Source organism: Gadus macrocephalus, chromosome 21 (genome assembly GCF_031168955.1).
Source record: "Gadus macrocephalus chromosome 21, ASM3116895v1".
NCBI lineage: Eukaryota > Metazoa > Chordata > Actinopteri > Gadiformes > Gadidae > Gadus > Gadus macrocephalus.
The window spans coordinates 3,016,825-3,029,823 of NC_082402.1; the positions used below are offsets into that span (position 1 = coordinate 3,016,825).

Genomic DNA, 12,999 nt, shown 5'->3' on the forward strand with positions numbered 1-12,999 from the left:
TCTGTGTGTGTTTGACGGTACTCCGGTGTATTTGTGATAGGGCTGCGTTCTGTAGGCGACAGCCTACCTGGGTACGGGGTTGAGGGGCTGCAGCTTCAGGAGGCGGAGGCGCCAGTCCTGGTACTGCTGCTCCTGGAGCCAGCGGCAGGACCCCAGCACCACGTTCTGAAGGGAAACAAGGACACGCATATTGGGTTGACCCATGACGCCGACAACCAGCCACGCACCGACGGCGGTGTCGCCAACACAAGGCGACAGCCAGCTTGTCAGGAGTAGTTAGGGTGAGGTGTCTTGCTCAGGGACACCTCGACATTCAGCTAGGAGGAGTCGGGAGGAGCTCTACCTCCTGAGCTAAACTGAACCCTTTTTGAAAAACCTGTTGAGAACACCCATTGGGATTCGAAGAATGGACAGAGGATCCAGACTAGTACGCAATCATGGATTGGTCTGGGGTCGTCAGGCTAGGTGGAGCACTGTGTGTCAGACATGCCTGCATTCTGTACGCTGCAGTGAGGTGAGCCAGGCCGTTCTGCGACGTCCTCTCTGCATCATGGTCATCTGGGTCAACAAAACAGAACAACAAAAATGGCTGATTACAGCGGCCTTCTGTTTGGTGACATGTAACCAGAGAAACACTGTTGTTGTTGTTTTTGTTGACACATGGGCCTTTTGCGCTACCTGAGGTCAACGCAGAGTCGCAGCGAATGACGGCAGCGCCTGGTTTCAGCCAAGTGGGCGGGACTTCTGACGGCCCCGCCCCCAATAGGACCACAGCATCTGCCTTCTTCACCTGGGAGAGAGGGTTTAAATGGATTCTGTGTCGATTATGGAGAATGAAATACTTCAAAATATACCGTAACTCGTTCACAATGGAGAATAGTCTGTTCTAATCTATATTTTTTCTTTTAAAAGAATTTGAACAAACTATCTGGATTTTGAATCGGAGGCCTGTTTAAGCTTTCATTTTGCATAATAATAATTGATCCGTTTTTTATAGCGCTTTTCTAAATACTCAAAGACGCTTAACAAATAAGAAAGGAATACGTACAGACAGTACAGATAATCAAACAAAAGGGAAAAAAATAAACACCACCACAACAACAATAGGCAACACATTAAGAGAGCGGGAGAGAGTGGAAGATGGCGGAGGATGATTTGTCAAATTTTGTAGGTGGTCCTGAAGAGATAGGTTTTAAGTAGCATAGCAAGCAAGTATGCTGTAGTGACAAAAGTCAGGTAGGTACTGCCCCCATGTGGTCAGTAATGAACACTACATGAAAATGATGCAAATGAAACTCAGAATGAAGAATAAGACACACACACACACACACACACACACACACACACACACACACACACACACACACACACACACCTGTTTCTGCAGACTCTCTGAGCTTTTGTGGCCGTTGAGAGTCACCACTCCTCTTCTCTCGATCAGGCAGCGCAGGGCCACTTTTACGGCTCCGTCGCCCCCCACCAACACCACCGTCTGCCCCTCTGAGGACACGCCTGTGGGGCCACAAAAGGTGTTCAATACCAGGACAGAATACCCCCGGTTCTCCTGCCCTAAAACGACTCAGAATCACAACATATTATCTCCAGCATGCTTAATCCTTCCTGCGGTCATAAAACACTGGAGGAGTGTATGAACACATATTACACGCAGACTAGGCACATAGCCCTCCGCTCCGGTCTGACCTTTGACCCGTTGTGAACTCGTCATGGTGTGTGTGTGTGGGGGGGGGGGGGTTGATGAAGAAGCACTTATTTTTTGGACACGCAAAATAATTAAGGGAAGATACAGGCAGCAGTCATGGCTACAGTGGCAACGCAAATGCAAACTATCCAAGGAGAATGTATAGAAATGTATTTTCCATTGACTAGTATATAAACAGGGTTCACATTATTTGTATATAATTGTACAGTATATTATAGTGACGATTGACATCTCCCCGACTCACCGTGGCTCTCCAGAACCCCCATGACGGCCATGGCCTCCGCGGGCACAAAGCCCTCGCTCGGGTCTCCTCTCACCAGCCGACCCATGTTCAGATCGGCCACCCTGCGGAGCCAGCGGAACAGAACCTAGATGAGCAGAGGTCTAAGACTGGGAGGACTTCATGAGGCCGTGCAGACGGGAAGGGTCCATCAAGTTTATTTGGTTTGTTTCGTCATGTCTAATATTGGATTGTCATGTCTAGCTCAACTGGAAGCCCATTGAAGGAATATCGCAAAGGTTAGGGGTTCGATTCCCACTGGAATCGCACCCATGGTACAAATGTAAAGACTCATGGTGTTGCAAAAACATATGGATAAAAGCTTCCACCAATTGAGTGAGTGAGTGATTGAGTGTGAGAGAGATTGTGCATATTGGCAGAGATAGGGAAAATAATGTCATACATGGTTCCTTGCATCTCTGTCTAAAACAGATGAATGCAACAAGACTTGAAGCAATGACAGGAGCCTCATGTTTAAGCCACTTAAACATCTTAACGTGGTTGAATCTTTGAGCGGGCAGCACTGTGGAGCCCTGGGCACCAGACCATCAGTCTTCCTGTGGAAACCTTTGACTAATCGACTGATTAGCTGAATGGAACAGGGCGTCTTTCCACTCTTCCCACTCACGGGACTACTGATTTAAATCACACGTTATATTTTATTCAACCGTGATAATTCCCAGCAGGCCCATTTTGATTTGGGCTAAATTCGACCCAGCATGAGAATAATCGCCCCCCCCCCCCCAGTTACCCGTCCACGTCCTTCTCCGGGGCGAGGGTGCTGATCACCCGACCGGTCAGCAGGGCGGGGGCGAGGTGGAGGTAGACACCGCGCACCCTGGGGTCCTCGTTGAGCTTCGACAACTCGTCCACGATCTACAAGCAAACGGGCAACAACAGAGACAGACACAGAATCACTCTGTGATTATTTGTTTTTCTGGTCTTCGTTTAATTTCAAGGTTGCCTTGTAACCGGAAGGTTGCTCGTTCGATCCCCGGCTCCTCCTCGCTGAGGGTCGAGGTGTGACCCCTGAGCAAGACGCCTCACCCTCACTGCTCCAGACGAGCTGGCTGTCGTCTAGCATGGTTGACTCCGCCATCAGGGTGTGACTACTATGTATCCCCACATCACGACTCACTACAATGGGTGCCCGCCCGGTCATTCAGCTGTTCAGCACCCAGGCTCTGGAACTCCCTCCCCCCACACATAAAACAGTCAGACACCATTACAACCTTCAAGTCACAACTCAAAACTCACCTGTTCAAACTCGCACACAACGTCTAACTGATCACTGTTTTGATTGTTTGTTTGTTTTGTTTTGTCTTGTTTTTGTTTTATTTATTTCTTATTTCTTATGTTTATTTTTTTATTTTTTCCACAATGTTTTTTTTTTTAAACGATTTATGATGACTATATGCTCTGCAAGGTGACCTTGGGTGTCTTGAAAGGCGCCTCTAAATGAAATGTATTATTATTATTATTATTGTTTGTATGAACCGTCTGCTAAATGCTCTAAATGTAAATTGTCGATTTTGAAACACAACGACGGCAATAGTAACCTCTACCTGCCTGAAGATAAGTGATATCTACCTTCATGCTCATTGCATCACCATCACGCGGAAACTATATGTTTCTGACTTGAAGAAGACCCCTCATTATTGACATGGGTTACTGAATAAGCCGGAAGATGGAGATAACCTCACTCCTCAAACAGCTCCAGGTTAAGCATTGTTTATTCAGGGACCTGGTTTGACTGGGAACAAGGCCAGTGCTATAGGCTGGGGTAAGGGGGCGAAGAGTTCACCTGAGGACACGAGTAGAACCTGCATTGCCTGACTTCAGTAGTGGAATTTCGTACATCTCTAAACCCTGAGTCTCAGACTTTAGATGAATAACTCAAGCTGCCTACAGACAGCTCAAATCTGGGTGAATGGGGCGTTTCACTCTCTTGAACCTCGTGTTCGTTGTGGGCATTTTGGAGACTTGACACTAGTTGACGGGTGGGAGGAGCCAAGGACGCGGATCCATCAGTCAGCTACTGCAGAGGTAACCCACCGACCCACAACAGACAGGGGCCTTATGTTTAAGTTAAACATCTTAAACATCTTATCGTGGTTGAATCTTTGAGCGGGCAGCACTGTGGAGCCCTGGGCACCAGACCCAGACAATCAGTCTTCCTGTGGAAACCTTCGACTAATCGACTAATTAGCTTAATGAAACAGGGTGTCTTTCCACTCTTCCCACTCACGGGACTACTGATTTAAATCACACGTTCTATTTACTCAACCGTGATAACTCCCGTCAGGCCCATTTTGAATTTCGTACATCTCTAAACCCCGAGTCTCAGACTTTAGATGAATAACTCAAGCTTCCTACAGACAGATCAATCTGGGTTAACGGGGCTGTTCACTATCTTGAACCTCGTGTTTGTTTTTCGACCAATCATGTTGCTGTATTTGCCAAACCCAAACAAGTTCAGCACAAGTCAAATTCATGCAAATGTCTGTTTATGTTTAAAATCCAACTATATTGACCTGCCACTGAACAAATATGCTAATTGAATCCCCTTCCGAAGGCTGTATCAATGCGGGCAAATGTGAGGTTGAATATCTCTGTAATTTCCCCTTAGGGAACAAGGTGTGACTGCCACTTCTGATTATTGTTTGCGGCCCTCACTAGAGCTTTTGCTATAACACAGACACAGACGCAGACGCAACCCTCAAGCTGGTGAATGGAGATTCCACGGCTGAGAAGCCCGACTTACATATAATGCACTGCAAAGTGTTGTGAATGAATAGAAACTAAGAATGCATCATGGAAGACATGACCTTTTTCAATGTTCCCCCATGCAACACATACACTAGCCTAGCCCCGATGTTTGTGTTGGGTAATAGTTGTTCTCAGCATCTTTTTTCTCTTTCTTCCCGACATGAGCGAACCGAAGCAGACAGGAGGCCAGGCCGTGTGCCGACATGCGTGCGTGACATAGAGAGTGTCGAGGGTTGGGGGATGGGTGAGGAGAGAGACTGGGGACAGACAGCCAGAGTTTTACGAACCTCATCCTCTGTGCAATCTTTGGTTAGGCATATTTGAGCGACGTTCAGTCCAATCTGGGAGAGAGGAAAACAAGCCAATAGTTAGAATGACAACCCATCAAACGTGCAAGGGTGAGAGACTATAGAAACGTTGGACAAGACAAATGGAACAAGTTATAAAATAGATTTGAAATATTTTAGATAAAAGGAGACGTACCTTTCCTGCCATCTTTCTGTTGACCTCCAGCAAGCCATCGTCCTCCCCACTCTATATAATGAAAAACACAATAAATTAGGACAGAAAATTAACATACGGGTAATACAATCTTCCCGATGCGAAATACTCCAAAGTTTAAGGTTTTAGGCTGATTATATTTGGCCAGAGACAAAAACACCATTGCTACTGGTTATAAACAGAAGTTTCTTGTGTATCAAAAAAGTATTCTTATTATTCTTATATTCACCACATGATATAGAACATGCTCGTTAATAACCAGTGATATGTGTATGATATTACAATGTAATGTATTACACAGAACTAATCTTATATTATTAATTTATTATTATGTAATTTAGGCTCTATATTTGTATCACATTGGAGGCAATGACAATAATAAACCATCGCATTGAATTAACAAATACCCAGAGGGCGGAGAGAATATTTTCTCAACACATACAGTATGCAATCGCTCCCAGTACAGGCTGCACACTATGACATTTTTACATGACACCGTTGATGTATGGGGTCTATTCACAATTACTAAAATGCATGGTTGTTCAACGGGTCCCTGGGTTCGTGTGGGTCTTCACCTGGATGATGGCCAGCACAGGGTGGAGCGCTGGGTCGTCTCTCTGCAGGGCCACTAGGGACTCTCTGGTGCGCTCCAGAACATCGCTACGTCAGGCAGTGAAATTAGTTAATTAAGCGTTATCATCTTCAAACAACTGACAACAAAATGACACTGATAAAAAAGCTCTGAAAAATTGTCATTGATTAAATGTATACAGCCTAAAAAGGTGTAATGGTGTGTTTGTATGTTTCTTCTAGAATAAAGAATCTCCATTTTGGAGACTTGACAATAGTTGTCGGGTGGGAGGAGCCAAGGACGCGGATCCATCAGTCAGCTACTGCAGAGGTAACCTACTGACCCACATCCCTTCTAAAACATCAACATCACCCCATCTAACGTGATATTCCCACCGATAGCGTCATGACTACACCAAATTCACGCAGAGTTGCAGCTTCGAATCGATACGCGTAAGGTTGAATACACCAACAACGTTCAGATCCATTGTTTTGCACAACAGGGAAATGAGAAAAAGTTGGGTTGGGTTACATCAGCTGGCAGGGCGGTGTGGTGAAGACACGTGGGTGATGTGGGGAAGACATGCATTTTGCTGAAACGGCTCTATAATCCTTTAAAAGATCGTTAAAGGAGTTTTATGACTCATTAAGTACAACCGGACGATTTGGATCTCAGGAAACGTCTGAAGGCAACATGCCGTCTCCTCCAGTCCTTACCTCACACACTTCTCGTATCCGATCTCAGCTCCCTCTTGTTCTTTGCTGTACTTATTCACCATGGAGCTTGCACTGGTGGGGGTAGTGCTCGCACAGCGGAACATAGCGCGGTTTCCAGCTAGACCCAGCGACGGACATCTCTTTGCGGAGCCGAAGACGGGAGCTCCTGAGCGGGTTGGTTGTGATGGAGGGACCCGCAGACCGCGACACGCGTGACGGAGGACGGAGAGTCGGGTCATCACTGGTTCGGGTGGTTTGTTGGGAGTTTAAGAAGGTATACGGGTGGATAATGCGAGTAGTTGTTCTCAAAAAGCCAAAGAAGAGGAAGACAGAGCAGCAGCAACAGGGTCCACAGCAGATAACAGGGTGTCTGTGATGAGAAAGTTCCGCGGTGACGAGCATGCGCGTTCACGTTGGGTAATTTCAGGAAGGAGTTTTTACTAGGGGGACTTTTAAACCTCAGTGTGTCTAAATGTATATAAGACAAATAAATACCTACTACAAATACAAACCACGAATAAAAATGTTTCTTTTAGATTTTTATTCATGTCACATATCCTGGTGTTAAGTTTTCTGTCTGATAATTAATTATAATTATGTCAAATTGTATGAGTAAATAAACATGTCCACTTTGGCTATTGCTTCTCCATGTAATGGTACAGGCCTTGAATAATGTATTAATGGTATTAAAGCCATGTACATTATTTAACTACCTGTGTAAACACATGGGCATGTCTTGGGCCCTTGAGAGTGATTATTAAAAATCTCTTCAATGCAAACGGCCTCGGCCTTCCCAACATGACAAAACCCATTGGACTGAAATCACTCTGGCAGATATGTTGCAGATACTAATTTTAGCAATGTCTAATCCAATACATACACTAAGACATCTATAACCTATTCCATTAACATAGCCATACCTAAACCAATACCTTAAATTAGCCATCTTTAACCTAAGACCTAAACTTAATCATAGAGCTGTGTTCGAAATCGTTCCCTATCATGGATGTAGTGCACTAAATAGGGTGCACGCCATTTTGTAGGGTGTTCGAATTCTCAGTGGTCCACTATATAGGGCACTATATAGTGGACTTAAAATAGGGTACAAATGTAACCTGCATGTTACTCCCGTATACCACAATGCAATGCGGTCGTCATTTTCCGGAGGAGAAGCTGAATAACCGCGAAAACGAATACATTTAATGATGGAGTCTCCGGCTTTCGTATAGAAATGTCAAAAAAAATTTGGGGATTTAACATAGAAAATGTAACATTCAAAATTAGTTAAAAAAAACTTGAACAAGGAAATGTAACATTCAACATCAATACAACCTCCAGCTTTCCGTGAGAGACCGGTTTGTTTACATGATGGGGGCGCATCTGTCTGCGTCACACAAATACCCGGCGCATTTACTGACGCAAATGACGTTTAGAAATGTTCAGCGTAGTGTCCGAATTCTCGTTCCCTATTCCCTATATAGTGCACTATATCATGTACACTATATAGAGTGGCGAAGTCACGCCCCTTCCGGTAGGGCTCATGGGACCTATGAGATCGAAAAATATGAATGGGTGTCAATGGAGAGAAAATAATTATTTTCTGGTCCCGGTCTTTATATGCCCTGGATTACACATATGTTGTTTGTGGATTTAAAGGATAATTTTTCATGCAAAGAAAACTAAAAATGTTCGTGAAGAAGTTTGATAATTTTAGGTTTTATGTGAGGCCGCTTTGTGAACTACAGCTCTTCGCTGCTCTCGACGCATATGATATACGTCACCACACCCGCCCTTGGAACTCGGCACAGAGATGGCGATCTCTCTGCCCCACTTCACCGCTTTTTCCAAGGGGAGGATAAAAGCATCGAAAGAGGTGAAAACCATTATAAATCGGGGCACGTGCAGAGTTTCAGTTATGCCGATGGGAAGATTGTCGGTCTTCTCCACGCCAGTCGCAGGGAGCGTGACGTCACATACGAGCCGTGTAGTCTTTCTCGTTGTGTTTTCTCTACAGCCTTTATCTGAACAATTGCACAATAAACGGTCGAACTCTTTGCATGAAAAATTATCCTTTAAATCCACAAACAACATATGTGTAATCCAGGGCATATAAAGACCGGGACCAGAAAATAATTATTTTCTCTCCATTGACACCCATTCATATTTTTCGATCTCATAGGTCCCATGAGCCCTACCGGAAGGGGCGTGACTTCGCCACTCTATAGGGAATAGGGAACGAGTGTATAGGGAACGATTTCGAACACAGCTCTAGTATAACCTAAAATCTATAGCGTGGCGAAGTCACGCCCCTTCCGGTAGTAGAGCTCATGGGACCTATGAGATCGAAAAATATGAATGGGTGTCAATGGAGAGAAAATAATTATTCAGTCTTTATATGCCCTTGATTACACATATGTTGTTTGTGGATATAAATGATAATTTTTCAAACAAAGAAAACTAAAAACTTTCATGAAGAAGTTTGATAATTTTAGGTTTTATCTGAGGCCGCTTTGTGAACTATAGCTCTTCGCTGCTCTCGACGCATATGATATACGTCACCACACCCGCACTTGGAACTCGGGCACAGAGATGGCGATCTCTCTGCTCCACTTCACCACTTTTTTTCAAGGCGAGGATAAAAGCCTAGAAAGAGGTGAAAACCACTATAAGTCGGGGCATGTGGAGAGTTTTAGTTATGTGCCATCTCTATGTGCCATCTCTGTGCCGAGTTCCAAGTGCGGGTGTGGTGACGTATATCATATGCGTCGAGAGTAGTTCACAAAGCGGCCTCACATAAAACCTACAATTATCAAACTTCTTCATGAAAAATTTTAGTTTTCTTTGCATGAAAAATTATCATTTAAATCCACAAACAACATATGTGTAATCCAGGGCATATAAAGACTGGGACCAGAAAATAATTATTTTCTCTCCATTGACACCCATTCGTATTTTTCGATCTCATAGGTCCCATGAGCTCTACCGGAAGGGGCGTGACTTCGCCACTCTATACCTCCAATCAAACTGCTTTTCTTACTAAGACTCACCCACGCCGTCCGGAAGCTATCCAGGCAGCGTGGGCGGGTCTAAGTAAGAAAGGCGGTTTGATACGAATAGTAAAATCTCCTAACCTTTATGTCTCCTTTCCTTAACCTTTGTGGACAACGTCATCGGGTCAAGGAGAGATGAAAATGTGCTTCCTTTCAAACATAGGAAAAGACCACACTGTTTAAAATTAATTAGACTCCATTTGTCCTAACCGACTTTATTGCGCGACGGCGAGTATTGCTGACCTCTAGCGTCTCTAGCGTGGAACTACTGTTTTCCGAAGTTGGACTACAACAAGCGCTCTTTCGATCGACTTGAATCCTAATTCACATGTGAAAAAAAATAGGCTCAATTTATGTTGACTGAATTAACTGCCCCTAGTGGTCTTTCTTAAATGTGAAGCAGGCATTTAATTTGTAATTTGTGTATATTGTGTGCTTAATAACCAATTAATTTCGATTAAAATAATATGTTTCTGGAATTGGTATCCCATATTATAAATTTTCGTCTCTTCTTCTGCTTTACCGCATCTCTCATGCGTCCTCGCATAGAGTCTTCTTTAATAGGTCCATGCATAGAGTCGGTAAACTTCTTCGGTGGCATTTTGCTTTAAATATTGCCGCCGTCAAGGATTAGGGGATACCACTATCTCCTTTCCTTTTGAAAAGGTTGCTAAGGAGTAACCTATGCTAAAGGAGGGTTAAAGGATGCATCGAGGCTCCTTTCCTAAGCAATTTTAGAATTCTTTTCTCCAAGTACTTCGTCATTTCGGTAGGAAAGTAAATTTCCGATGCAAAAAAGAGAATTCGTAGAGGCCCCATGCTTCAACCTCAGCTGCTGCAGTACACACTTCCCAGCAGCATGTGGCATCACTGCCCCGTGTCACCAGCAGCTGTGTTCACAGTTGGAACCGGATGTTTCTGTGCCAGGCCGGAGGTATAGAGCTCGTAAGTACGCCCCTTACGGTAGACCCCTCATGGGACCTCTGGGCGAGGAAAGTTAAAATGGGAGTCAATTGAAAGAAATGTATTATTTTCTGATCCCAGTCATTAAATGCCTTGGATTACACATATGTTTTGTGTGGGTCCAAATAATATTTTTTCACATCAAGAGTCAAGAGTTTGACCGTTTATTGTGCAATTGTTCAGTTAAAGCCTGTAGAGAATAGGCTACACAATGAGAAAGACTACACGTCTCGTATGTGACGTCACGATCCCTGGCAGTCCCTGCGACTGGCGTGGACAAGACCTACAATCTCCCCATCGGCATAATTGAAAATCTACACATGCCCCGCCTTATAATGTTTTTCACCTCTTTCGATCCTGTTATCCTCCCCATGGAAAAAAGCAGTGAAGTGGAGCAGAGAGATCGCCATGTCGGTACTAATGGTGCGTTTTAATATCCATCCGTCTCGGAGCTCCGAGGACGTTGCCTAGCGACACGCACAAACACGCCCCTTTTCCTCGGAAGTCGATCTCGCCATCTCGTTTGAACTCAGCGGTGACCGAGCGAGGCTTCCGAGATAGAATTGAAGATGGATGCGCCCAGTGTGACATTCAGTGAACTGTTTTCATTGTGTTTGGACCGCTTTGGTGGTTTAAATCGCAATTTCAATCACTCGTATTGCTGTAATAACTTACATATGCAGAAGATACATTGAAACATGAAATGAAGTGAAAATTGTAGAAGTTCAAATGGCTGCGTTTTCGTACGGTGAAAACGCACCGTTTCATTTATATTATTTCGTAGTCCTGAAATAATATAAATGAAAATAGTAGAAGTAGTCGGCCAATGCTACCGCAACAATAGCTTTCCGGGTGGCGTCCATGTTTTTCTCCGACGACCTACGCTCAAAACATAATAAAACGATTTTAGTGTGGGCGTGGCGTCCGATCCGAGATCCGAGTCGGCTCGCAGAGAATACTCGAACGCACCACAAGAGTGGTGGTGACGTATAATTCGCATCGAGAGCAGCGATGGGCTGTAGTTCACAAAGCGGCCTCCCACAAAACCTAACATTATCAAACCAATTTTTTTGGGGGGTTTTCTATGCATGAAAAAATATAATTTAAATCCAAAAACAACATATGTGTAATCCAGGGCATATAAAGACTGGGACCATAAATAATTACTTTCTCTCCATTGAAAACCATTACGATCTCAGAGGTGGGGGTCTACTGGAAGGGGCGGACTTACGAGCTTTATACTCTACTCCGGGGATCATCTGTCAGTAGAGAACCAATTAATGAATCGATGGAAACGATGGCAAATCGGAAAATACCTTTTAATTTCGACATAATGTTCCTAGTGCGGGATGATAATGTCAACCATGTTTTGATAGAAAGAGTTTAGAACATGGACATTTTAAATTGAAATCTGAATTCCAAAAGATAACGTTTGGTAGTTTCTCTCTCAGTTGTTAGTATCCCTACTGTAATTTAATCTGATTGCTTATCATTAGTATGGTTGCGAAGCAAGCCACAGCACAATTGTTTTGTGATCCTTTAGCCAATTTTTTGCTGACACTCAACCACAAGAATTCAACCAAGCTAAAACTTGCTTGTTATAAGCTGAAGCTTCTGCCCCTTCCCCTTGGTTATGACCAATAAAATACATTAATTCATCCATTCATTCAAAACATCTTGATTTCCAAAGGATACTGAAAATTATTTGCCATTCAGTAAAAATATTTAAAGATATCAAAATATATTAAAATTGAAATAAGGTGGGATCCTTGAGTCCTGTCGGTTACACATTTCTGTCAGGACTTTGTTGTCTACATGGCATTTACTGTCCCCCATTGGTAGTCAAAAGAACTGCATTACAACTGCAGCAGCCTCTTGAGCCAGAAGGGTCCAATCAACATGTATTTATGTATTTTTCAACGGTCTAAGGTCTATCAACCCAGTCGATAGTAAATAGTCTAATGTTGCGGGGGAGCCTATATAAACTATCTATAAATAACATAAATAACTTTTTTAATAATTGTAATAATTTAAATTGAAAATACAGACAGTATATATATGTGTCAATGTGTGTTTATAAAAAATATATATTACAGAAATATAGACTATGGGTCTGGTGTTAACTCAAAAATGTAAACTATAAAAAATCATCTGACCTACTGACTATGTTGTTGTCAGTGATCATTAAGCAGTAGCCTTCTTTTAATGTTGGCACACTGCCACAACTCAATGTGTGTGTCTATTTCTGCCATGCCACCACTCGTGAACAGGCTCTACGCTTAACCCCCCCAAGTCGTTAATTTACATCATGTCGTTTTCATTTTTATTTTTTTTACAAACTAGCTGACGACCCTGTGCGTAAAAGCCAGTCTTTGTACTTTTGGGTGTGACGCCCCAATCAGTGACCGTCGCATGGACCGATGGTCTCT

The 12,999-nt window shown here is 43.6% G+C and overlaps 1 protein-coding gene across 1 annotated transcript in view; it reads right to left on the reverse strand.

Annotated features, from left to right (window-relative positions):
* Window positions 1-7,094, reverse strand: part of mthfd1l (methylenetetrahydrofolate dehydrogenase (NADP+ dependent) 1 like) — a 47,316-nt gene extending 40,222 nt beyond the window's left edge. Inside the window, 10 exon segments of the mRNA XM_060041993.1 lie at window positions 68-165; window positions 491-558; window positions 679-790; window positions 1,376-1,512; window positions 1,965-2,065; window positions 2,752-2,876; window positions 5,057-5,110; window positions 5,253-5,303; window positions 5,846-5,930; window positions 6,558-7,094. Coding sequence (XP_059897976.1) covers window positions 68-165; window positions 491-558; window positions 679-790; window positions 1,376-1,512; window positions 1,965-2,065; window positions 2,752-2,876; window positions 5,057-5,110; window positions 5,253-5,303; window positions 5,846-5,930; window positions 6,558-6,796 — 1,070 coding nt within the window. The 5' untranslated portion in view covers window positions 6,797-7,094.
* Between the last annotated feature and the right edge of the window lie 5,905 nt (window positions 7,095-12,999).